The sequence below is a fragment of the Solea senegalensis genome, linkage group LG10, assembly GCF_019176455.1.
Source record: "Solea senegalensis isolate Sse05_10M linkage group LG10, IFAPA_SoseM_1, whole genome shotgun sequence".
Classification (NCBI taxonomy): Eukaryota; Metazoa; Chordata; class Actinopteri; order Pleuronectiformes; family Soleidae; genus Solea; species Solea senegalensis.
The window spans coordinates 12,073,595-12,097,044 of record NC_058030.1 but is presented as its reverse complement, the minus strand read 5'-3'; the positions used below and the strand labels follow the sequence as shown (position 1 = coordinate 12,097,044).

Genomic DNA, 23,450 nt, shown 5'->3' with positions numbered 1-23,450 from the left:
CTGGTGTAACTTTTTAATACAGAGCGCAGCCATAGACGTAAAACAATAGCTTACTTAGACTAAGTGAGAAGTGCTAACAGTATTCATCATAGTCGCAGCTCGGCTATAATTAAATATAATTATAAGGGCCTGTAGGGCCAGAGGAAAATTATGCAGCCATTGAAAAAAAAAAAAAAAGGGGGCATTATCTCAAGCATTACAGAGGACACACCTGGAGTAATAAAGATTTATGCATGCATGAGTCTGTTCATGCTCAGAGTGTTTTCTCATAATCTGAGTACTAACTAGTGTTAATTTGATCAGTTTATCAGTAAAATATGGTGGGTTGATGTAGATTAAGCCAAGACAGTATACACTTTTGTTCCCCATTAACCCACTTCAAGATTGTACTCCTACAATGCAGCAGTTATTAGAGTTTTTCGGAGTAGAGTAAGAGCCTTTCCCGTGTGTGTTCCTCTGCAACCTTGTTCCATTTTAGTTTCAAGAGGCAGAAATTCTTCCTCATAAAAGACCAATTTTAAAACATATATATATATATACATACATATATATATATATATATATATATACATATACATATACATACATATATATATATACATATACATATATATATATATACATACATACATACATATACATACATATATATATATATATATAAAAAGGTTAGGGCAGGCTCAGGCTTGAACAATCCCCCAGTTATGCAATTTTCAATGATGCTCTGAGCTAATTTCTCTGAGTGAATGCATTCATATCTGATCAACATCAGTTAAGTTTCTACTTGTTGAAAGGGTTCTCTCCTTTGTCAATGCCCTGACTTAACTTTTGTCATGACTGGGCACTATATTTATTTTATTACAATAAATAACAAAAGATGGATTTGCATAACTCACAATGGAAAATAATTTCAGTCAACATTTTATGGTTCTGCATATGCATCACCAAAGTGAAATGTAATGCCCATCACAATTACACATAGTAACAAACGCTCAAAACATTTGAATTGCAATGACATTTACTTATAATGCAGTATTTTGTGCAGCGTATTAATAAAGAATGTAAGAATGCATTTTTTTCCCCGTCGTCCTGTCTGCTTGTGATCTGACCGTTAGATCCAGCAGCTCAGGCCTGGTGTCTCTGGGGTGGTGTCTGGAACGAGCGCGGGGCTTGATGGACGGTGGGTCCAGGAACAGCTTGTCATCCTGAAGTGTGTTGACTAGACAAGAAACATCACCCACAAACGCTTGAGCCTCTTTGGCCGTCATGGCTTTGGAGAATCCCCGACCCTGCAGGTGGGAAAGTGACTGTCATTTTCCAAGAGTCGTGATTGTGCGACACAGAGGCAGGGGGAGTGCATCGCCGTATTAATAAACTAATAAGACACATCGTATGTTGTGTATTAAAAACATTATTGCAAGTGTATTCATTTGTAATGGGTGGGAAATTTATAACAGTGCTTCACTCTTCCACCATGTGTGCCAAAAGTAATTAGAGAGATTAAGATTATAGTCATTGTGAGCGCGTAAGTAATTTCTTCTTCAAGTCACTTTAGGCACAGCTCCAGTGAATCCCACAGCTCTGGCACTGCAGAATACACTTTCAGATTCAACAGCACACTTCTATATCTACAGACATACTTTCAATTATCGTAATGCAGCCTGGAATATAGGAAAGGTGAAAATAGCTACAGCAGAAGAGTAATTGAAAAAGCTTCAGAGCTTTTTCTTGCGGATGCCTTTCCATCTAATTTATCCAAAATGTGCTCACACATAGAATCCTCAGGAGAAAACACTTTATATCCTGAAGGTGACATAAAGTAGAAGCGGACAATAAGAGGGACTCTGGGCCATACTGATCATCAATTAATCCTTCAAATTCTTTAGCTTCAGCGTCTTATTTCTGCTCCTAGAAAATTATATTGCTATGTTTTATGTAGTGCTAGTGTAGAATTTAAGCTCAACCTGAACATGATCAATTAAGTGATAATAAAGTATGGAGTATTTTAATTTCAACGTGTGCTGCTGCAAATCCTTTTGAGTCCTTAAGAGGTAAAATTATCCAATAATGTGACAGAAAGTCCCAATTTTCCCATTTCAGAAACATGATCTCATTCTTTAATGACATTAAAACCTGAACCCTAACGTTAAGAAATAGGTCTTTACATGTTTAAAAGAGCTAAAACTAATGTTTACCAAATGGAATATGTTATTTATATTTGCCTCAATGTGCATCTTTCATAATTTTGTTCATGCAGCGACACTTGTCCGCGATACAATCTGCTCAGGATCAAAAATGTGACGGAGCAACTGCAGTTCAGCATCTTTTCCGTGTTTATCCTGGAGTTAGACAATAACACCGTTTGTCTAAATGACTTCACACAAATGAGGCCACTTTCTCAGAGACGGAGCGCTGTCATGCGCACAACTGCTGTGCGGTGCGTACTCACAGTGACGATGATGATGCTGGCCTCGGTGATGACCTTCTTCGTCAGCTTGTTGAAGGAGGGGTCAGGGTGGTAGTCGAAGGGCTTCAGTTCCTTCACACAGTTGTCCAGCTTAATGTAGGTTTTTAGGTGCTGGTTCAGAGAGTGGTTCACTGTCGGAGACTGAAACCAGATGACTGTGTCGTTCTTTTCACGGGCATCCTGAAAGTGTTAGAATCAGAGACATATCTATTATTTAAAAATAAGACACCGCCAATACTGAATGACATTTGTAAATACACACACGTCTTCACCTGAATTCATAAATACTGAAAGCAAAGTAGTGCTCCTCCTTACTCACTCAACTATGATTATATAAAAGTGTTTTAAATATAGTAAAATGAACTACGTAAGGCCGACTCAATAATTATTTGGAGACAGGCATGATTGGCAGTCTGGTCAATGTGTTCTGCTATCAACATTAAACAGCATAGGTCAAAAAGCATTTTCATTGGTTTTAGACAGTACAGTAGGTTACAACAGTATCACACATGTTCTTTCACAGTCACATACTTTATATAGCCGTAGTTCTGTGTCCTAGAATAAATAATTCAAAACATATGAGGTCAACCTCCAAGTGTAAGAGCAGTGATGTTGTGCCTATATGAACTGATGTGTCAACTGTTCTCCTGTAAACAGGCCAGTTTTTTCCAGTTGGTCTACTTAGCAACACAACAACAACACCTGCCACATAATAAGTGAAAATTGTTTTGTGAAAAAAAACTATTCTCAACGATGAAAAAAAAAAACCAATCTATTCTGACCTACAATCACATCAACATGTTGTAACCAAAAGCCAACAACCATAATGACTCAAAATATTTGGGTCTTGTTCAATGAATGGACTTAAACCAAGCGAAGCTTAATGATGTTGACCAGCCAAGGCCTTTGAGATAACATATTACATCTGCTGTTAGTTTGTGGCTGCCAGAATTCCTTCCAAATCTCCCCGGCCGCTGGGTGGCAAAGACCATGGACTTGGCTGGGAATAGTGGTAAAAGACGGCATGGACACATAATCTTCAGCAACCTTAAAGCTGGTATTAAATCTAGGTCTTTAAATGAAATGAACAAAAATTACTGCTGCTTAACACCGCACGGTACACTGGAGGGCAAGCTGGTGTGTGCAACTCCTTCAAGTTCCCTGGCAGAATCACTGCCAGGGAAGAACTTGATAAAGCTGGCTGAGAAACATAGCTAGATTTGGGGGAGGGGGGGTGGAAAACAGATGTACTGCTATCTGCAGTTGTACAGGTCTTGGGTGTTTATTGCGTAAGAGTGGAAGTTAAAAAAGTGCTTTTTTTTTTTTTTTAATCCCACTTATTAGTGGAACCAAAGAGAAAGTAAATATTGTGTGTACACACATATGTGTGTGTGTGTGTATGTGAGAGAGAGAGATGTTCTGTGTTGAGAATGCGTCACAGAGTCAATGTATCGCCACTACGGACTGGGTTCATGACCCGTGGCAGATTGATGGACAGCGCTGCCACTGTGATGGGTCGAGCAGAGGGAAAAGCAGAAATTATTGGAGAAAAAGAATCACAGGGAAGAGACAGTTAAGACAAAATGTGTGGAGGGCAAATCAAAGATAGCCATTAGAGGTGGCCAGAGACAGAATGAATAAGGAACACAGTGATACCTCAAATGATGTTGTGTTGCCTCCTTGGACCATTAATACAGCTGTCTGGATCAGGTCAAAACCGGAGCCGGTCACCACGATGTTCCTCCCTCCACTACAAGAAACACACAAACATATATGAGCAGACTGCACCTGGCAACACAAAGGTAGGATCATGGAGAGTGTTACAGGAAGACAATCACAATTCTTAAAGTGCACCTGGGGTACTTTTACTGGAGATGAAAAGAAATTGGTTTAGCCTGCTAGCGCTCTACGTGTGCCTAATCACTACATATGCAGTCGTGCTTTCAGTTGCACATAAAAGCTGGGTGACCATCTAATGCATCCATTTTTATCGTCATCATCAAGCAATTGGTTACAACATGAAAAGGCTATTATTTGTACCCTCTTTTCCAAACGTGATTATGAAAAATATTATTCGCATGCACAGTCATTCTTAGTAACTCTTGGATCAAACTTTTAAAAATGAAATAGTTCATGGCACTAGAAGGTTTCTATGATGCTGCACTAGAAACCTTTGCAGCATCATACCATCACATGTTGTAGATATTTGGGAAATAGAAACTTCAGAATAAATAATGGTGGAAAATTAGCTTTCTACAGCTTATTTACAGCATACAGTATACTGTAATGTAGTTTTTAGTTCATTTTTTTTTAGCTTTAAGTTTAGTATAGATTGTTTATTTGGAACGTGTTCAACATTCACCTTTTTGTTTTTTACACAACACATTTATATTTCCTTCTCGTCACAAAGGCAGAAGTATAAACTTAAATGTTCCACAACTTAATCCCTTTATCAGTGTAGTTTACTTTACTTTGTATTCCGTTTAAACCATCTGATGTTCCAAGAAAACTGTTTTTGATAAAAGTATAAAAACACCCATCTGTGAGGTGGCAGTTTTGCATAGTAGTGCCTTAACTAAATGTTAGTATTAAGATACTAACAAACACATACGAACAATTGCTTTTAAAAGGTGTCCGGGTATCAACTTTAGTATTGGAAAACATGAACTGGTGACACTTGTGATGTCACAACAACACACAACAAAAACCCTGTCAATTACAAAGTGACAAGCTGCATTAAACCTGATAATATCATAAACTCTTTGGAGGTAAAAGACACACAAGCTGCAACATTACACTAACCAAGCAAAGCTTCCTTTGGGTTGATGGTCCAGAATGTTGGGATTTTCCAAGAACTGGAAAGAATTCGGAATGGCAGCTGTGAAGCTCTTCCCATACTTCACTGCGATGTTGAGAGGGTCAGAGGGCACCTTATCTGCTCGATATTCTCCTGTCCTGCAGGTGATCTCTGCTCCGAAACGCTCCCTGCCAAGACAAGGACATAACTCAGCACTGGCTGGCTGGAGGAGTGGAGGCCACACAAGGTCACTACGCAGTGGAAGCCAACATGGCAGCAGCCTGACAGCTTGTTAAATCCTGGCTTTGCTGCTTCTCTAGCTCGTTATTTTCTGTTACCTGTGCCTAAAATGTCACCGTGGGCTGATTTTGACAGAACACTCATGGTCACAACGGCAGAGGCAAATGGTAAAGGTAAAAAAGAAAATCAAGCTTATGCTCCAATATTAAGGTCAATTTCATTTCTACACCAAATATATATATATATATATATATATATACTAGTCATAAGTGTGCATATGGTAGAATTTGCAGAGAAATCCATGTGTGAATAACAAGCAATATTCAACCTAAGAGAAGGATTTAAAACTGAAGTGGTCTTTGTGTGGCAATTACTGAGGAATGAAATGCTTACACAGTACAGTTCACCCCTCCAATGGTAACCTGGACATCCTCCTTACTGCCAGTGTCCAGAAATCGCCCAGATATTGTAATGAGGGTTCCTCCTGCTTTAGGACCCCTTGCAGGTTTCACCGACTCAGGAATTGGGTCCTGAAGAGAGAAGGGGTGTCACCAAGTACAACACAAATTCACCCAACACCCAAGAGGCACAAGGATTCAGCTAATATTTGTAACATCCTCTAGCATGTCTGCACACACCGCCTTATCAGAGCACAACAAAGCATGTCATTCAAGCTGCATGTGCAGGAGCACCTACACGCAGTCGTGCTGCAATATTAATTAATTGTAAGAAAGGGCAGAGTTTGTATGCACACCTCTCTAACCAGATGCAGTGTAGTCATTCTCCCCTTCTCTCTAATACTCACAGCTAACAGGTTGCAGCATCGCTATTTAACAGGCTTTTCATCACTGTGCCTCCACTAAAGATTCCCCACAGGGGAGCACTCCGTCTGAATGTTTGCTCAGCAAATTGAGGCAGATGTGATGCTTGTATTAGTATGTGCATGTGTGTACACTGTACACACATCTTTTTTTTTTATGGTCTTTCTATTCTAGTTCCTCACAACGTGGTTGCTTAGGCAGTGAAGCTGCAGTGTGTAACTTTTGGTCATCTTTGTTATTGTCGATGCTGTTTGGATTACGCCTCTGTTTGTTCTTCATGAGTATTTGTAGTTCAGTAGCCTTCATCTGAAATCCGGCTCTGTCGACCAATAGGATCAGACCTGACTGAGGGCGCGTTTGTGTGCATACACCAGCAGAGCAGGGATGGGCAGGGATAAAAAGCATTCATCCCATCAAACTGCTGAATAACAGGTGTTTTCTGAAACTTTTTTGGTTTTTCGCTTCTTTGGTTTTCAGTCATACTCCAAGTTGTTTGCAGCTGTTTCACTTATCTTACTTGCCTATCTTGACATGAAACAAATCACTTCCTGTGTGCGGCGTGGTACTGTTGCCAGGATACATGTGATTTAAATGCGTCATGTGGAGCCATTCGGCTTAATCAGAATTGTGTGAACTCACTTGACAATGATTTGAATAAAGCAGACATTTGTTTGTATTTAAAAAGATACACACCACAGCTTTAATGTTTGAACTACCGACGTAAGGGTGAGCAGTGTAAGCATTTATTAATGAAGGTTAAAGGGACAAGTGAGAACATTATGTCTGCATAATGACTGCTGCTTTAAGACATGTCTGTGTGTGTGTGAGTACTTACCCTAAAGGTGAAGCGAATGGGGGATATTCCTTTCTTCCCGCCCTTCACCTCCACCTCCACCTCGCCCCAGAATTCGCTGAGATGAACCACAGGGCCGATCTCACACACCACACTAGACAAATCAATAGACAAAGAGCAACATAAGAAAAAACATTCACACTATGTCTATCACTATCCCCCGAGGAGGTTATGTTTTCACCTCTGTACATTTGTTTGCTTGTTTACTCAATAGGAGTCCACATAAAATTGATTAACCAATTTGCACCAAACTTGGTGGAGGGATGAGGCATCGACAATTTTGTGAACATATTTCGTCCTTCTGTTTTCTACTTTTTCCCTTTGGTGTATTGACGCACCCTGCTGAGGGCAAATATAGGTGACCGTTATTGACGGATCTGCTGATTATTTAATTGATCAATCATTTGTCTCAAAGACACGCAATGAATGCTCACACTTGAGAAGCTGGATCAAGAAAATGTATATTCTTTGTCTGGGAAGATTATTGACAATATATACCCAATCAACATTCAGCTGTGTCTGGTTCGTGTGTGGCGTGATAATTTAAGCAGCTTCCCTGAACCCAAACAGCGACTGCAAATCAAACCTCATCTCTGCGAGTTTGATATTCAGCCTTGAAAGGGAACAGATAGCCTTGTGCAATGTTTGTGCAAATGTATGCATTCAAATGAGCTACTCACAAATTACTACAGACAGTGGAAGAGTTTCTCTGTGATGATTAAAACTTTTTGTTTATGGAGAGAGAAAAAAAAGGTGCACATAACTGAAGTTAAATGAAGGCAATTAAAAAGAAAACAAACTAAAAACTGTGTAGACATATTAAAAAGGCTAATCTAATGTTTAAGAAATGCTATTGACTTAGCAGCTATGAATGAAATATTATGTCTCATATCAGACGAGCTGGCACTTGAAGGAATAGAAATTCAGCCCTGAGGGAACTTTTTTTCCACATAGCCATGTCTGTAGCTGACTGGGAATTGTGTAAGAAACTAAATACATCCAAGTCTGCAGCAGTCCTGAGGGGGAAACAGGTCAGTGTAAAAGCAGCAAGTAAAACTGAAGCCAATAACGAACAAAAGCTTCAGAGGTGGATGATGTAAGGGTGAAAAACATTCCACTTAGTCTTACAAATTCTTTGGGTTTATGCCCCATCGTGCAGATGGCAGGGCACGAATTCTCCACAAGCACACATCCGTCCCATTGGGAGTTGAGAGTTCAGACTGTGGGGCAACAATATATATATATTTTTTAACTTTATAGACCTTTTGCATAAACAGAACATTTTTAAACACCAATTTGGAGGTTTTTATGCCAAAAACTCAGCCTATTACGAGTTCCTTTGGGATGAGTTGGAACATGGTCCCTGCAGTATGAATACTGAAAAAAAAATCTGCGGCAGAGCCACGTGGCACACTTTCAGTGCTTTAGCGGGCACATATCTCAACAAACTCAGGTAGCACCGAAGCCGAAAAGAGGGTCCTGTCAATCACCAGTCACACACACCTGCCAAGTGCCCAGAGAGAGTATTTAAAACCCATCATTTAGTCACATGCCCCTGCAGTAGAAAGTACATTTAGACAAGCACTAACACCCTCGTTTTGAAGTAACTGAACTTTGAGTAGGACGATTTTATAATGTTTCACCACTTAAATCGAAGGAAATGTTGAACTTTTCACTTCACACGAAATTTATCTGACAACTGCAGTTTCTTTTCAAGATGATGTTACATTCAAAACCACCTACAGACTAATATAATGCAATGCATTGGGTAGAATTAAATGTTTCCAAAGTTTACTTTGCTGTCAAGGATACCTGTGAAGTCATGCAGAGTTTAAGGTAGAGTAAGCAGGATTTTTTGTTTTGCTCTTATTGATTAATAATTGCATAACCCTTCATCATAACAGCCATGGACAGCTTTTAACCAATCACATCACAGGGAAGAGGGAGCAGTTCCTGCTATTGGCTGGTCCACTTCACTCCTTCTCCGCATACAGGTTAGAGCTGTCAATTTTTATCTGAAATTCGGATATGCAACTTGGCACTTGGTTGGCAAAGTTCAAAACAACAGCTATGTTGGTTTTTTCAGTGTCATAGAACAGTGTTTCCCAATCCTAGTCCCCAGGAACCTGCTGCACGTTTTAGATGTTGCTACAACACACCTGATTCAAATGAACTGAGGGTCGTTGTCAGGCTTTTGCAGAGCTCGATGACGAGCTGACCCTTTGAATCAGGTGTGTTGGAGGATGGTAACATCTAAAACATGCAGGGCAAATGTCCACGAGGACCAGGATTGGGTGACACTTGTTATAGAATATTAATCTCACATTACACAATAGTTTTAATCTGTAAAATTCTGCGATCATTGGCCTTTGGATTGGAATGACGAGTTTTATACTAGCAAGCTTCCAATGAGTGTAACCAACATGCGTATGCAATGACCAAGTGTGTCTTGAACAAACCTGACCTAATAGAGCTTTTTTTATTATTTTTTTTATCCAGACTAACGGCAGCTTCTCCATTTATTCATGTTGCCTCAGTCTTTCCGTGTCCATAGACAAATTGAACTTGTATTGCTCAGCTCTTTTCTCCTCCATCAAGCTTCAGTAATCATTTGGGTCTTCTGCTTAACCAGAATCCCATCACACACCAAGGAGACATTTTCCCTGTAAACTGCTCAGACAGTTCTGTTTAAACAATACAGAATTGTGCATCTACAGCAGCAAAACGCAGCTTGCACATCCTTTCACCAGAATTAAGCCTCTTTGAATGAAGCACTAAAATACTACATGAGATTAGTTCTAGTCAACACTTTGCTGTGGATCGTGGGCTATAACATGTGAAGTATAGTTCTTTAACATTGCTGCTGTACCTTTTAGAATTTTGAATAAATTGCTCTATATGTACTTTTTTTTTAAAGAAAATGATCTGAATTCCCTTTCTCCAATGCAATCCCCATTTTAAAAGAGTAATTGTGTTTCTGAATCAAACTGCATCTGGGGACCTACAGATCAATACAGCGCTATAATGAGCTAGTTAAAATATGCCATCCCATATACACACATTACCCTCAAGGAGAATCAAAGCACTCTTTACCTGACAACCTAATCACAACTTTGGCTTTGGATAAAACTATCCAGCAAACAACAATAAGACTGTGTGCACGGACGCTCATAAACTATGGATAAATACTTCACATTAAGATTTGTGTTTATTACCTTGTGGAAACAGAGTACTTCTCCTCCTGATGGATGCAGGGCTGTTTGGCTACAGTGATGCTTTTAATGTCTTCCTTGTGGATGCCAAGGTTGGAACCACGGATGGTGATGGAGATGCCTCCCCGCAGGGGTCCGTAAAGAGGGCTGATCTGGATTGGGGGGTACACGGTGTGTGGGTGTTATATAGGTTAAGGGTTTTAATAACTTAAAACAGCCTGATTGAGAAAATCTACTTAAAATGAGTACCCTGCTATAAAACATCTAGGAATCTAGATCCACGTGAATGCCAGGATCCAGGATTCATTAGCTACAAAGTTAAAAAGGGTAGCTGGTTTTCATATAGTGCGTGATCATTGTATATACATTGTATAGTTGAAGTATGTACGGTCACAACCTCTGTTACAATGACACAACAACACCATTACTGATGGATTTTTGTCAATGACAATGATGTGGCGGCAGCGACAATTAAGTGAGCGAAGAGAGAATCGATCCAATCTGAAAGTGCTGCAGATCATCTCAACACGCCCTCAAGGAGAAACAGACTTTTGTCAGAGAAGAGCAAAAAAATGCACGCACCAAAGTCAATACTTGCTCTGCTAATCACATGCCTTTAAAATATCTACTGTTCAAGTGACAGATGATCACACTAAAGGTCTAAAAGTATAATAGCATCAAAAGTAATTTTCTGATATAAAATGTACTTAAAAAAAAAGTGAGGAGTAAGGACTGAGCCATGGTAGCTCAGTGGTCTTTCAACTGGATGGCTGTGTATATATATATGTGTGTGTGTATGTGTATATATATATATATATATATATATATATATATATATATATGTGTGTGTGTGTATATGGGCCATTCTACCGAATTCGTGCAAATTGCTGTCCCACAATAAAAAAACTATTTAACAAAACAATTAAGAATTCAGACCTTCAATATTTACTAAGATTATGTTATGATCTAGGTAAACACAAGACTGTAACTATTTAGTAATTAAGCTAAATATATACAAAATCATCATTTATGCTACCTTCCTAGGTACTTTCTATTGGGAAGTAGTTGTCCCAATCTCTAAGCCCTAAATTTCAATCCATGAAAATAATACTTAAAAGAATTTTGTCATTTTTTCCAATGGTGTATTTTAAAATATATGTTTGGTTTCTTTTAAACAGAATGTAAAACATTTAGATTCATTTTGAAGTTTTTTTTAAAATTACAAAACATGCTTTAAAAAATGCTGTCCCACACTTTCATGTCACAACCGTAACACGAGTTGTTTTACCACATGGGTGGAGCCTGGTTTTAGTCACACCCCAGAATTTCTGACCAAGAAATGACACTGCATCCCTGTCCCTCATGGCTGCATGGTGAGATATTACCTCTCATAATTTTTAAGTAAATGGGCTCCAAAGTCTGAAAATCAGCATGTTACATTAATAATTGTCACAACCGTACACATATTATCTCCAAGTAAATACACTTTTGGGGGCTCAAAACAAAATATTATGTTTTGTTGTGTGTACAACTGTTCAAACATCTGTTCCTAGCCATTTACTTGTTAGCATGTTTGAGTTATGCTAGGAATTAGCTAAAAATGTCACAACCGTAACAGTCACAACCGTAACGAATTGTAACGTTACGGTTGTGACATAATCATTATGGTGTACGGTTCCACATATTTAAGGACATTTTTCATCATTATTACATTATACTCACTAAACATGATAATAATAATAATAATAATAATAATATTGTTATTATATTTGATTTGTAAAATTTTTAAGAATCTCAGAGTGCTAAATAATGTTTGATATGATAAGGAAAGAAGGAAAGAGAACAAAACTAGAAACGAAAGAAAGGAGGAAAGATCAAATCTATCAGTGATTTATCTGACAGGGAGCAAAGGAAGGTCAGAAGATCATGGCGAAAAAGACAGCAACATCACAGGCTATTGGTGAAAAGTCAAAGAGAGGTGGAGAGATTGTGCACAACATCCACGCCACCTCCCACACCCTCTGCCACGCCTTCTCCCATGCCGCCTCACCTTCCACGCACTTCTAGTGAGACTGTTACTCCACGCACTTCTAGTGAGACTAATAAGAGACGTTGGAATGCGTGACCACAGAAAAATAAACTTGAATGGAAGAAAGAAAAATATAGAAAACGGTGCCATAGATTGTGCGTGAGGCCAGAGAAGTCAAAATGTTCTGCAAGAACAAAAACTCAGAAGGAAGTATGGAAGCACAGAGTTCCTGTGCATATCAGAAAGACCCTTCTTTTCCATAACACACTCATGCACAATTTGCAGAAAAAAATACAAGTCTGCCAATTATAAAGAGAAACATGGATTAAGAAGCGCCTTGACAAGCAGGTTGCTCAGAAAATACAATCTTGTTTCTATGCTCAGAGAAACACTAGGCAGCTCCGACAGGCAGCTCTCAACACGACTGCAGACAACCCACATCTAAAGTTCACATATCAGAGACATAACATTTGTGTTTGTAAAATTCACATTAAAAGGCAGGTTATGAGTTAATATTAAGCAATAAGGTTGAGGGGATATAATACAACCTTGCAAACAAAATACTGTGGTCACGAGCAAAACAGTGCGGTCACTACCGTAACAGTGCGGTCACTACCGTAACACTGAATGTTTTGTAAAATAAAATAAGAATTGAGTCATTAAATAACATTTTATGATAACTATTGGTTAAATATACATTCAATGTAATAACTAATGAACTCTGAGATCTCTATGATCAGTGTAATTCATTTTACAAAAAAGATTGCATTTAAATTTTGATGAGTCTTAGAAAATAAACTTTGAAATTTTGTTTAAAAAATAATTTTAAGTGATTTAGTTGTAAAACCCTTCATAATAAATTACTAAAATTATTCTTTAGAGGGTGTATGGACACACAATATTAACAGATTAATATAATGGTTTTTATTGCAGTGTGTTGCTGTGTTACGGTAGTGACAAATTTCAGGAGTTGAAAAACATTTCAAGAACAGGCAGACATTAATATATGAAATTTGACTGCGCCTTTACTAGATATGTACCATTGAAATATGGTACAATATATGTATGGACAAGGTTTTTGGAAAAAAACAACTTTTGAAAATGTGTTTCCAACTCTGGACTTTGCACGAATTCGGTAGAATGGCCCATATATGTATAGTTCAATGATAGTTAATTTCCTTGAACTATCTTTGTAGCTAGAAGTAAAAGTAAAAGTTGCGAGAGATACAAATAAAGTAAAGTACAGATACGTGAATTTTGTACTTAAGTACAGTAACAAAGTATTTGTACTTCTTTACAAAAAAAACTTACAGTAGTGATGTGGGGGTTGGGGCACTCAATGTTGGAGGGATCCTCTGTGCCGTGTTGTGTACTGCACAGCTTCTTATGAACACATGCCTTCTGCATGGCACACCACACGCAGCTGTACACTGGATCGGCGTTCTTACAGAGGCTGCAGTCCTCCCTCCCCACTGAGCAGTTGTACAGAGTGACTGCATGGAAAGTAGGGAGAGGAAAAAACAAACTGTTCATACCGTTTCTTCCACTATTGTCTTTGCATATTTTTTTTTTGAGGAAGTAATCTCTGACATCACTTCAAGGGAATATATTTCAACAATAGATGGTAAAAATCAAGCAGGGCAAAAATTTACATAGGCTAACACAGCTTTTTCTGTCAGTAAGAATAAGGTATCCGACCACACACGGAACTTGATTTTAACAAGGGTTATGTTCATTATAAAAAAAGTTTCCACAAGACTCTAAACTTTCCATTATTAGGAAAAGTGTGCAAACTCAAAATGCATATGTATATTTCGCTTAACTGTGAACTTCCCGCTCCTAGCTACTTCTGAAACCACATGCACATGATGTACTATATGATTTATTGTGAAATGTTTCATCACGCAGCCTTAACCAATCGATTTTCTTCCTTAATTTCAATTGCAGATGAAAGGGATCTTCCTCCATATCTGATGGAGTCTCCACACTGGGACTAGCAGTGTACACATGAGGCATCACAAATACAATGAGAGCATACCGTTCACTGTGCTGTCCATCTTCTTGCCTGACTCCTTGTCCTTCATGTAGAAAAGAACATTGGTCTCCGGTGATTTATTGTAGGAAAACTAAGAAAACGAAAATGAGGAATTAATTATTAATACAGAATGAGGTGATTAATGGTATTTAAGCTTTGCAATCAGCAAACAATGTGGGCTGCTGCTCCCTCATGCCAAGATGGGGGGGTGGGAGACAGAACAAAATATACAGAGTCTGGCAGATTTTCAGCTGGAGAAATCAATGTCGTGAAAATAACATAGCTGGGGGCTTGGCACTGTTTGAGTTTCCCAATCACAGAATGAGGAGCTAGTCCTAAAATACCTCCAGTGAGGGAAGTCTGACCATTAGAGGGAGCTACAGAATATCAAAGGTAAAAAGCAGCTCAAGAAGGAACATCAACATTTTCAGTGATTGTCTACAGTGTTTTTCATATCCGTTACTAACTGTAATTTGATAATCATGTCCACAACTCAGCCGCAGTTTAAGGGCCTGAGTTGAGTTGAAGAGAGAGTGAAGAAGTAAAGGAACAAAATAAGCAGTTCAGCATGAACACGGGGACACAGTTGAGTCAAGTGTCAAGCAACTAGGATACAGTCCTACTCACATTGTGGCCACTGAAGGTATAGAAGAGCCCGTCCTCAAAAGTGACCTCTTCCTCCACGTTTTTCATGAGCTCGGTGCCGATTGTGAAAATGTGACCCTGGAGAGCCCGGGAAATAAAATCAAGCCACATGTTGTTAACCTAAAAATCCTAACTGCCATAACATATCAGAAATGATGTGTGTCCAAGATGAATTTTGACTAGAATCACAATGTATCTAGTTTAACTGTCTGAAAGCCTCTTAAGTATGCCTGTAACTTTTATTTGCAATGACTCCGTCACTGAAAAAATGACTGTAAACCATTTTTAATTTCGTCAGCTTTTTGCATGTGTATAAATTGATTACTTTTGCACCTGAAAATGTTCACTTAGCAAGTAAGTGCATTTTTCAAATTTTTATTTATGCACCGTTGGGACCACTTGAGTGCCAAATTGTGTTTAAAAAAGATTTGCTTGATTGCTTTAAATTCTGTGATTTCGCGACTTTACCTGGTAGAGTTCCAGATTGATCCCCTCAAAGTTGATCGAAGTCTTGGAGCCGACGGGAATCAGCACAGGATCAGGATTCTCAAACTGAGGACACTTTGTTCCCTGAGAAGGCATCAGAACAAATCAAATACTCTCTCAATCATTTACAATTTAAATATGCCAACCACTTAATGGACTCCCTCAAATGCATCAACAGATAAGTGTATCGCTGCAACATCTGCTGAGTTGTAAATTGATATCCACCACCCTACAACATTTGCCACACAAGATGGTGGCAGCTGATACTGGGATTAGAGTTTATTTTTAATTTCAGGGAGAAATTTGGATCACTCAAGCAGAGCCTCATGTGTGGTGATTAGATGCATCTTACTAAAGTTCTGCTGTACTTTTTCAACATTGATCATAAACATGCTATCAGAGGCAAGAATCTATGACCTGCCAGTGATATGTTTAACCTTCAGAAAACTAACCTGACGGTGCTTGATGATATTGGGACCCACCACACTTTCGTCCATGTCACCGCAGGTATGGTCAAATACGTTCCACTGGCAGCCCCACTGACTGGCCACGCATGACATACAACTAAAAAAAAAAAACACAGACAAACACCAATAAGCTACAATGATGGGAAAATGCTTTCCTGCACACAATTAGTCAGGGGCGCATACACGCGTTGTGCACACATAAAAACATGCGCGCACACAAATGTAAAACATGCAAACTCATCAAATAGCATCCGGCACAAAAATCCATGCTCCTGACAACCAAATAGATCTCTGCAACTTCACATAAGCAGGACTCGTTCATCATAAATTCCAAAAAAACAAGGAGAAGGGAAAAAAAATGGCAAAAATCGACTTTCATTTTTTGATTAATGAAAAGGAAACTGAGGCAATTTCCTCGGCACGGTAATAAAAGGAGGGGAGAAAATGCAAGAGGTGCATTCAAAACCGCCATGCATCACAATTTACAAACAGAGCCTTGATCTCTCATCTGCTCATGCATGGTGATACGTTTACATCAAGCTTGTCAGCTGATACTGTGTTCAGTGTCACTGTGTACTTTCAGCAAGTGACGGAGCAGAACTGATGGATTAAGAGTGTGACTTATTGGAGAACCTTCTGTAATCACAGCAGGCCTCGCAATGACTGATAGAACAATATATAGACACTGTGCAGTAAAAACACATATACATGAGTGTATACTTAATAAGAAGAAGGAGGAGTAAGGCTCAAGTTTGGGTCCAATTTCACACTGACTGGTTAGCCTGTAATATGAATTTGGTTTCTGGTAATAAAAATTAAAAATGATAAATCGTATACATGAGGGTTAAGAAGTCTGAAAGAATGGTATTTGATTTTTTTTTCTACTCTTCTTAGACATGGTATTATATTAGTATACGTAATAATACAAACAATTGTGGAACAATGTACTGATACGTACAGAAGATAAAAACATCAACAAAAATGTATAGACACGGGTTAAACAACAAGTTTTACTCACGGTGTGTTTTCAGATTTCCACACTGTGGCAGCACAGTTGTAGAACTTGTACTCGCGCGTGGCCAACTCCACAGTCTCGTTGACGAAGACGCTTACAGCCACCGCAACAAAGTCTGAGGAAACAGCCAAAGTTATCATGTGCTGCACTAACTCGGGGGGGAAACACATTTAGGCATGTATGGATAGGAAAGCAGCAATAACTGACCCAAAAACTGGCAGTTTATTAATAGATGTCACAACACAGGGAGAACAGACATGGAGGAGGAGGAGGAAGAAGGCAATAATGCAACGCTGTGGATGCTGACTCCCATAAAACACCAACAACAAACAAACAAATAATTATGTCAGCTTCAAGTACCCATTAAGTACACAGGAAACCAGTTCACTCAGGACAATGTTTAGCAGAGGAGGGAGGCCACTTTGATAATAGCCTGTTTTTAAACAGAGCGAAAGAAGCGGCCTTGCTGCGCTGGCTCTTCATTGTTAAACTGCACACAAACAAAGCCGACATAAAGCTGCCCACAGAGTGCGATTTTACGTATTATTGCCAGCGTTACGAAATCAGAGGAGCGATGTGAAACAGCAGCGTCTGTCCCAAAGCATTGCCTCTCCCTTCTATTTTCTTACCTTTCAGACAGAAAAGGCAATGTGGAATAAACACACAGCAATTTAGATTACGTGAAAAAAGACAAATGACATCGCTTCTCCTCATCTGTTTAGTTAGACATGTAAGATTCATATTTGTTAAAACAAATTTGCAAAGTAGCTATCTGACACTGAACAAGGTCTCAAGCACCAGGACATAGTAAGGCAAAGTCAGTTATAATGGTACATGGCAGGCATTTGCTTTTCAGGGTATAGCAAAGGGAGGCAGGTAAATTACAGAGATAATACCTTGGACCTCAGGTGTTTGTGGTATAAGTGACGGTTGGGGTAGATCGCAGGAGACCTGACCAAATTCGGACATGACTCCCTCACTCTTGAACGACTCGATGGTGCAGTGTAGACGGTCGGAGGGTCCGATGTGAGGCAAGGAGGGGATGTTTATCCTCACCTGATGAGTAAAAATATGCATTAAAGTGAACAAAAGGCAGACAACTGTCTTTAAAGATTAACCATTAAAGTTAATGGGCAGTTTTGCTGCATAGTATTTTCCCCAAGCCAAATTCATTTCTCAAATTGGTTTACCTAGACTGTGACGACACAAAGACAGAAAAAGTGTTCACTTCTGAAAGGCGGAAGATTGATTGAAAAGGCGAAAAGGGGAGAGATTGATGAAGATACTCATGTGAGTCAGAAAGGGACAGAGAAGTACTGAGGGAGCAAATGAAAAAAAAAAAACTGAGGGAGAAAAAAAAACACAGAAAAAAGACACTCTCCATCTTCAGGTTGTGAGCAGAATCAACCAGGTCAGTTATAATAAGCCAGGATGGAGTTTTTTGGATGGATCGATACAGAGCAGGAAGACCTAGAGCCCAGGTCTCTGATTCACAATGGAAACAGTTTATTACTCAGGCTGTGCATGTATGTGTGATGCACGGGTAAGCGGGGTGGTGTACCGCAGAGCGAGAGAGAGAAAGAGGTGTGGAGAACAAAGGGAAAGAGTGAGCAAGAATGAGCGAGAAGAGAAGCAGTGCTGTACCTTGCCAGTCTTTTTACAGGAAAGGTTTGGGGGATAGAAGGAGACAATCTTGACACACTGCTGCCTCGGGCTCCACAGCCAGCCATTCTTCTCCTCAGCCCGTCGGCACTCAGACCTCCTGGTACACCTTCAGACGAAGGATGAAAAACTCCCCATCAGCCCCTGCTCCACATCCCCTTAACGCTTTCACAAAGTCTCAACGAAAACAAAGCCTTTGGAGTCCAACTGTTTTTCACTGTACTGATGTGAGTAACAAACCCAGGTGACTTCACGTAGGACAAACTCAGATTTTTAAAAATAAAGTTTTGGTAACACTTAACATATCACTAAATGCTTGGTTTTTTTTCAAGGTAATAGTGCGTAGTGTAATAAAGAGATATTATTTCAGTGACTTAAATCAAAATTGATAATCATATTGTTGATCATAAAGTTGATCTTAATATTCATATTTTCTATTTTTATTACCAAACTGGATTGCTAAAGAAATAACATGTATTATTTCATAATTTTAGTTCCAGATTATAACAATATTATGGGTTAGTTACAGTTTGCATATGTTTTCTTTTTTTTTTACAATTAAAATTTCCAGTAAATGTTGCAGCCTGCATTACAGCACGGATTATATGTGGATGACATTAAATTATATGTGGATGACATTGAATTTAATGTGGACGACATTAAATTAGAGGTTTTTATTTTGAACAGATGCGCGGGGAAAACACGCAATTTGATCATGTCAGCATGATGACTAGATGTGACATTGTTTGTTGTTGAACTGGTTGAAACCTTTAACAAATGACAATGTCCCCTGCTGTGTCACCAACTCTGCCAATATCCAATGATTATAAAATGATTCATTTTCAGTCAGCTGACTTACGGACGTGTAAACTTAACATTACAACTGGAGGTTGTGCAGAGTTTCAAAGAGATTGGAGACATAATTGGTTTTCTGCTTTTGTCCTATTCCCGATCACATCTGAGTGAAAAAAAAAAAGAAGACACATTTCAACCCCTTCTACCCTCTAGACCCTGATAAATATAGGCTGATGAGAGTAAATTGCACAGACTGCCTTCACTGCATGAGGCTGACAAACAGCTTTAATTCCTCATGGCTGCACGGACAACAGGAGATGGAATATAAACACCAGGGGGTACTAAAAGTGTCTGCAATAAAATACTGAACAAATACCCCGCTGTGTTTTACAGATGGAACTGCATGTGTGGATGTTTGTGTCAGTCTGTCGCATTGCGAGTGCATTTGTAATTGGATGCGCGTGTGTGTGTGTGTGTGAGTGTCGGATACTCACCTGCCCTCTAGGACACACCAGCCACAGTACGGGTCCCTCAGTTGCACACATGATTGGCAGTCTTTGTTTTGGAGGCACGTCTGCACTGGCACCTTGATGATCTGGAGCATAACGACATGAAATAAAGGTAACGCAGCGTAAAACAGTGATCTTTGTAAAGGTCCAGTGTGTAAGAATTAGTAACATCTGAGGGTGTGACTGCAGACTGTATTCAAAATGGTCTCTCGCACTGTCTTAGCTTGTTTATCACTGCCCACTTCCTCAAATTGTTATGTGAATCAAATAAATGAGGTCACATCTCAGATACAATTATCTTAAAATAACTAAATGACACTACACATCTAATTAGATTCGGAGAGGTGCAGCACTATTATCACTATTCCCAGTATCATCTTTGATATCCACGTTTTATGCATGTTTGTATATTTCTGCAGTGTCAGTACAGACACGTTCATTCTCCACAGCCTGTACCATAAACAGTTGATTAACAGTCAAAATGCATTTTTCAGTGTTATGACTCATCAGTCTCAATTAATCCTATTAGAAAAACAAAAAAAACAAACAGACATCTAGCGTTATTTGTAATTTCTTAAAAAAAAACATTCATCTGGTGATTGACAAACATAAGGAATACAATTATCTTCCTCACACATGTCTACAAAGAACACTTTTGGCATGTGTGTGTTTTGCCTTCAGCAGAATAAACAGGTAAGAGATACCTATCTATTTTAATCAACGCCACCTTCACCGGCATCGACTCTCTTTACCCAAAGCACCGTTTCTTGGTTACACAACAGCAGTGAGACAAGGGTGCTGCCATACATGCCTTTTTCTCAGTGGTAACGTAGAGGTGACTGAGGTCAAAGAAAAGGTTCTTGTTGACCTTCTCTCCCATGGTCTCACCAGGAGTCTTGCTGTACACATATGGCTCCGCAGTTAAGTGTACCTGAGCAGAAAACAAAAAGTCAAATATGTGGTTTATTTCCCCAGTCCCTACTTCTCTCAAGTAAAGGTCTAAAGGAAAAAAAAATATACAGAAGAGCAAAAGATCAAAAGACAACCGCACCTTGAAGACCTCTCCCTGGTTATTCCCCAAGAAGGCGATGGTATGGTCATTCTCAACAGCAACAGCCACAGCGGTCAGAAGGCCTGACATGGTCAGGACTGCATCTGCCTTTAAGGCAAATCTTGGCTTGCTGGCCAGAGGGGAGGGCAGAAAGTCTGCACCACACTTAAAGTTTTCCAATGTATCCTTCTGCAAAGAGAACAAAAATGAGGAATTAAAGATTGGTTGCACTTAATTTAAAAAATAAATAAATAAATAAATAAGGAAAGGAACTATGTGGGAATCTAACTTGTTGGCAGCGTCGTGGACTAAATAAGCTGCATAGAGTGACAGCTGTTAGGGATAAACGCGGGCTTGTTTTTCTCAGCCATAGACGTCCTTTCTTTTTGTGGAAACACTACTAGATATAAACTTATTTAAATAGTTTTCAAGAACAGATTCGTGAAAACAATCCTTGCGTGTTATTGGTTGAAAATGCTTCAGCGGTGCTCCCGTTAGCCATGGTGCCAAATCAAAGTTTGTGATTGCACCAACCTGTCTCATGACGGATGGAAATCTGTCTCAAAGGGAATGGAACCAGACCCATCAGTGGATGCAAATCAACATGAGCTTGCTGATTGGTCTGGTTTCCAGGCTATGGTCCAAATACTCTAGAGGGCCAGATTAGACCATGGGTAGATTTGTTCCCAACATTTCTATATGCAGTAGTTTTGTACTGGATGAGTCGCGGGTATTGGGAGGAAAAAATGTGCGCAGCAGAATTTTCAAACAGAGCAATACAAATCATCTGCAGGACAGTAAACATGGACGATAAATTAAACAGAGGAAAAGATTTTATTTTAAACTTCCATTTTGACAATAAAAGAAACACTTACTGCAATTTTTGACGTGCAGAATTCATCAGTTTTAGATGAGTAGGGAATGTCCACAGCAGGATACCCGGAAATCTTCCCCGAATCACTGTAGCAGGCACTGATGATGTCCACCAGCCGCTCATTGATGGAGTTGAGTGGATACATACAGAGGGCAGAGTCACTGTCGTCGTCATCTGGACTCGCCACCATGAACAGAACTTTGTTCCAGGAGTTGACCTTTCCATACTTACTGAACTCGGTCATGAGCCGCGCCAGCTCTTTCCCCGGAGAAGCCACGTATGCAGCTTGGACTTTGTTGTATCGGTTATTTGCACCACAGTTTAACTGGAGCTCTGTGTGGGAATAATAGTGAGGGTCTTCCTCGCAAAGACGAGACACGAAGGTCAAGTTTTTATTGTCTGTACCGTCAAGTGTCCGCGAAAAGAGGAAATAAACAAACCGATCCTCTTTGAAGGCATGGCGGAAGTCGTGCAGGTACTTGGGAACAAACGGTGTCGTCTGTACTGTGGACGCCTCGATGATGCTCTCAAACACAACCCAGTCCCCGTAGTCCTGAAGGATGCGTGTGCTGATGAGTTTTGTACTGTCCAGGCTCCCGTAGCCCTTCCCAACAAGAAACACACTGAAGTTGTGTGCCTCTTTAGAGTAGGTGGACATGACGCCCACCACGTTCACGTTATCCTCGATGCTGGCCACATAAGTCCTCTCTCCTTTACTGTCACTGTAATACACCTGCTGTGTCACATTGGTCAGGTTGAGGAGGGAGCAGATGCCTCGGTAGCGGCTTCCACAGACTATGAGAGAACCATTGGATGGGTGGATCAACAGAAGCTTGTTGAGATTGGGCATGAACTTTGTGTCCTGACAGGCTGAGGAGGGGGGCGTACAGGTCCGCGCGTCCTCTTTGGGGCCCGTCTTGGCACGCGCCTCCAGGCGGAGCGATGGTCCTAGCTGGTAGATAGTGTTGACTGCTCCCAGGTAAATGCGGCCAGTGTGGGGGTCTTGGACAACATTGTTGATAGGGGTCTCTGAGGGGAACACCAGGATGGAAAGGTTGCTGCTGTCCTCCTGGGCTCGTGAGATCGATTGACAGAAAAGGATGAGGAGAAGGGAGACCCAGCTTGCCATCTCTATGGGGAACAGAAAGAGAGAGTTGTTTTATTATGAGCCAAGGCAAACCCACAGATGTATGCAGAGAATAAACTGTCATGTGTATGGTAAGTTCATGATGTGCAACACAAATGCAACACTTTGACATTTTGGGAAATGCACTGGTAATGCATTTTCACTTCCCCTTTTTGTACAGAGCAACCTTAAATCAGTGAGGTTTTTGAAGAGGTAGTAGGTAGATCGGTAGGTGGTGGGTGGGCTGTTCAAAGGTAATCAGCCTTTAAACACAGCCAGGCTATTTGCCCATACTCATTCTGCTAAATTAAGTTAAAAATTGTGCAAATATTAAAAATTATATGGAGCTTTCCTTCTATTTCCTTG

The 23,450-nt window shown here is 39.8% G+C and overlaps 1 protein-coding gene across 1 annotated transcript in view; it reads right to left on the bottom strand.

Moving 5' to 3' along the window:
* The window catches only part of plxnb2b (plexin b2b), a 39,267-nt gene extending 16,178 nt beyond the window's left edge, over positions 1–23,089 (bottom strand). The window contains exons 1-19 of the mRNA XM_044035827.1: positions 21,960–23,089; positions 21,085–21,273; positions 20,845–20,964; positions 20,019–20,119; positions 18,712–18,838; positions 17,964–18,123; positions 17,071–17,182; positions 16,038–16,149; positions 15,568–15,669; positions 15,082–15,177; positions 14,458–14,545; positions 13,731–13,912; positions 10,394–10,542; positions 7,161–7,272; positions 5,898–6,034; positions 5,270–5,452; positions 4,124–4,217; positions 2,450–2,647; positions 1,110–1,289 (exon numbers count right to left, since the gene is read on the bottom strand). Coding sequence (XP_043891762.1) covers positions 1,110–1,289; positions 2,450–2,647; positions 4,124–4,217; positions 5,270–5,452; positions 5,898–6,034; positions 7,161–7,272; positions 10,394–10,542; positions 13,731–13,912; positions 14,458–14,545; positions 15,082–15,177; positions 15,568–15,669; positions 16,038–16,149; positions 17,071–17,182; positions 17,964–18,123; positions 18,712–18,838; positions 20,019–20,119; positions 20,845–20,964; positions 21,085–21,273; positions 21,960–23,087 — 3,570 coding nt within the window. The 5' untranslated portion in view covers positions 23,088–23,089. The remainder of the gene's footprint in view (positions 1–1,109; positions 1,290–2,449; positions 2,648–4,123; positions 4,218–5,269; positions 5,453–5,897; positions 6,035–7,160; positions 7,273–10,393; positions 10,543–13,730; positions 13,913–14,457; positions 14,546–15,081; positions 15,178–15,567; positions 15,670–16,037; positions 16,150–17,070; positions 17,183–17,963; positions 18,124–18,711; positions 18,839–20,018; positions 20,120–20,844; positions 20,965–21,084; positions 21,274–21,959) is intronic.
* Positions 23,090–23,450: the final 361 nt, after the last annotated feature.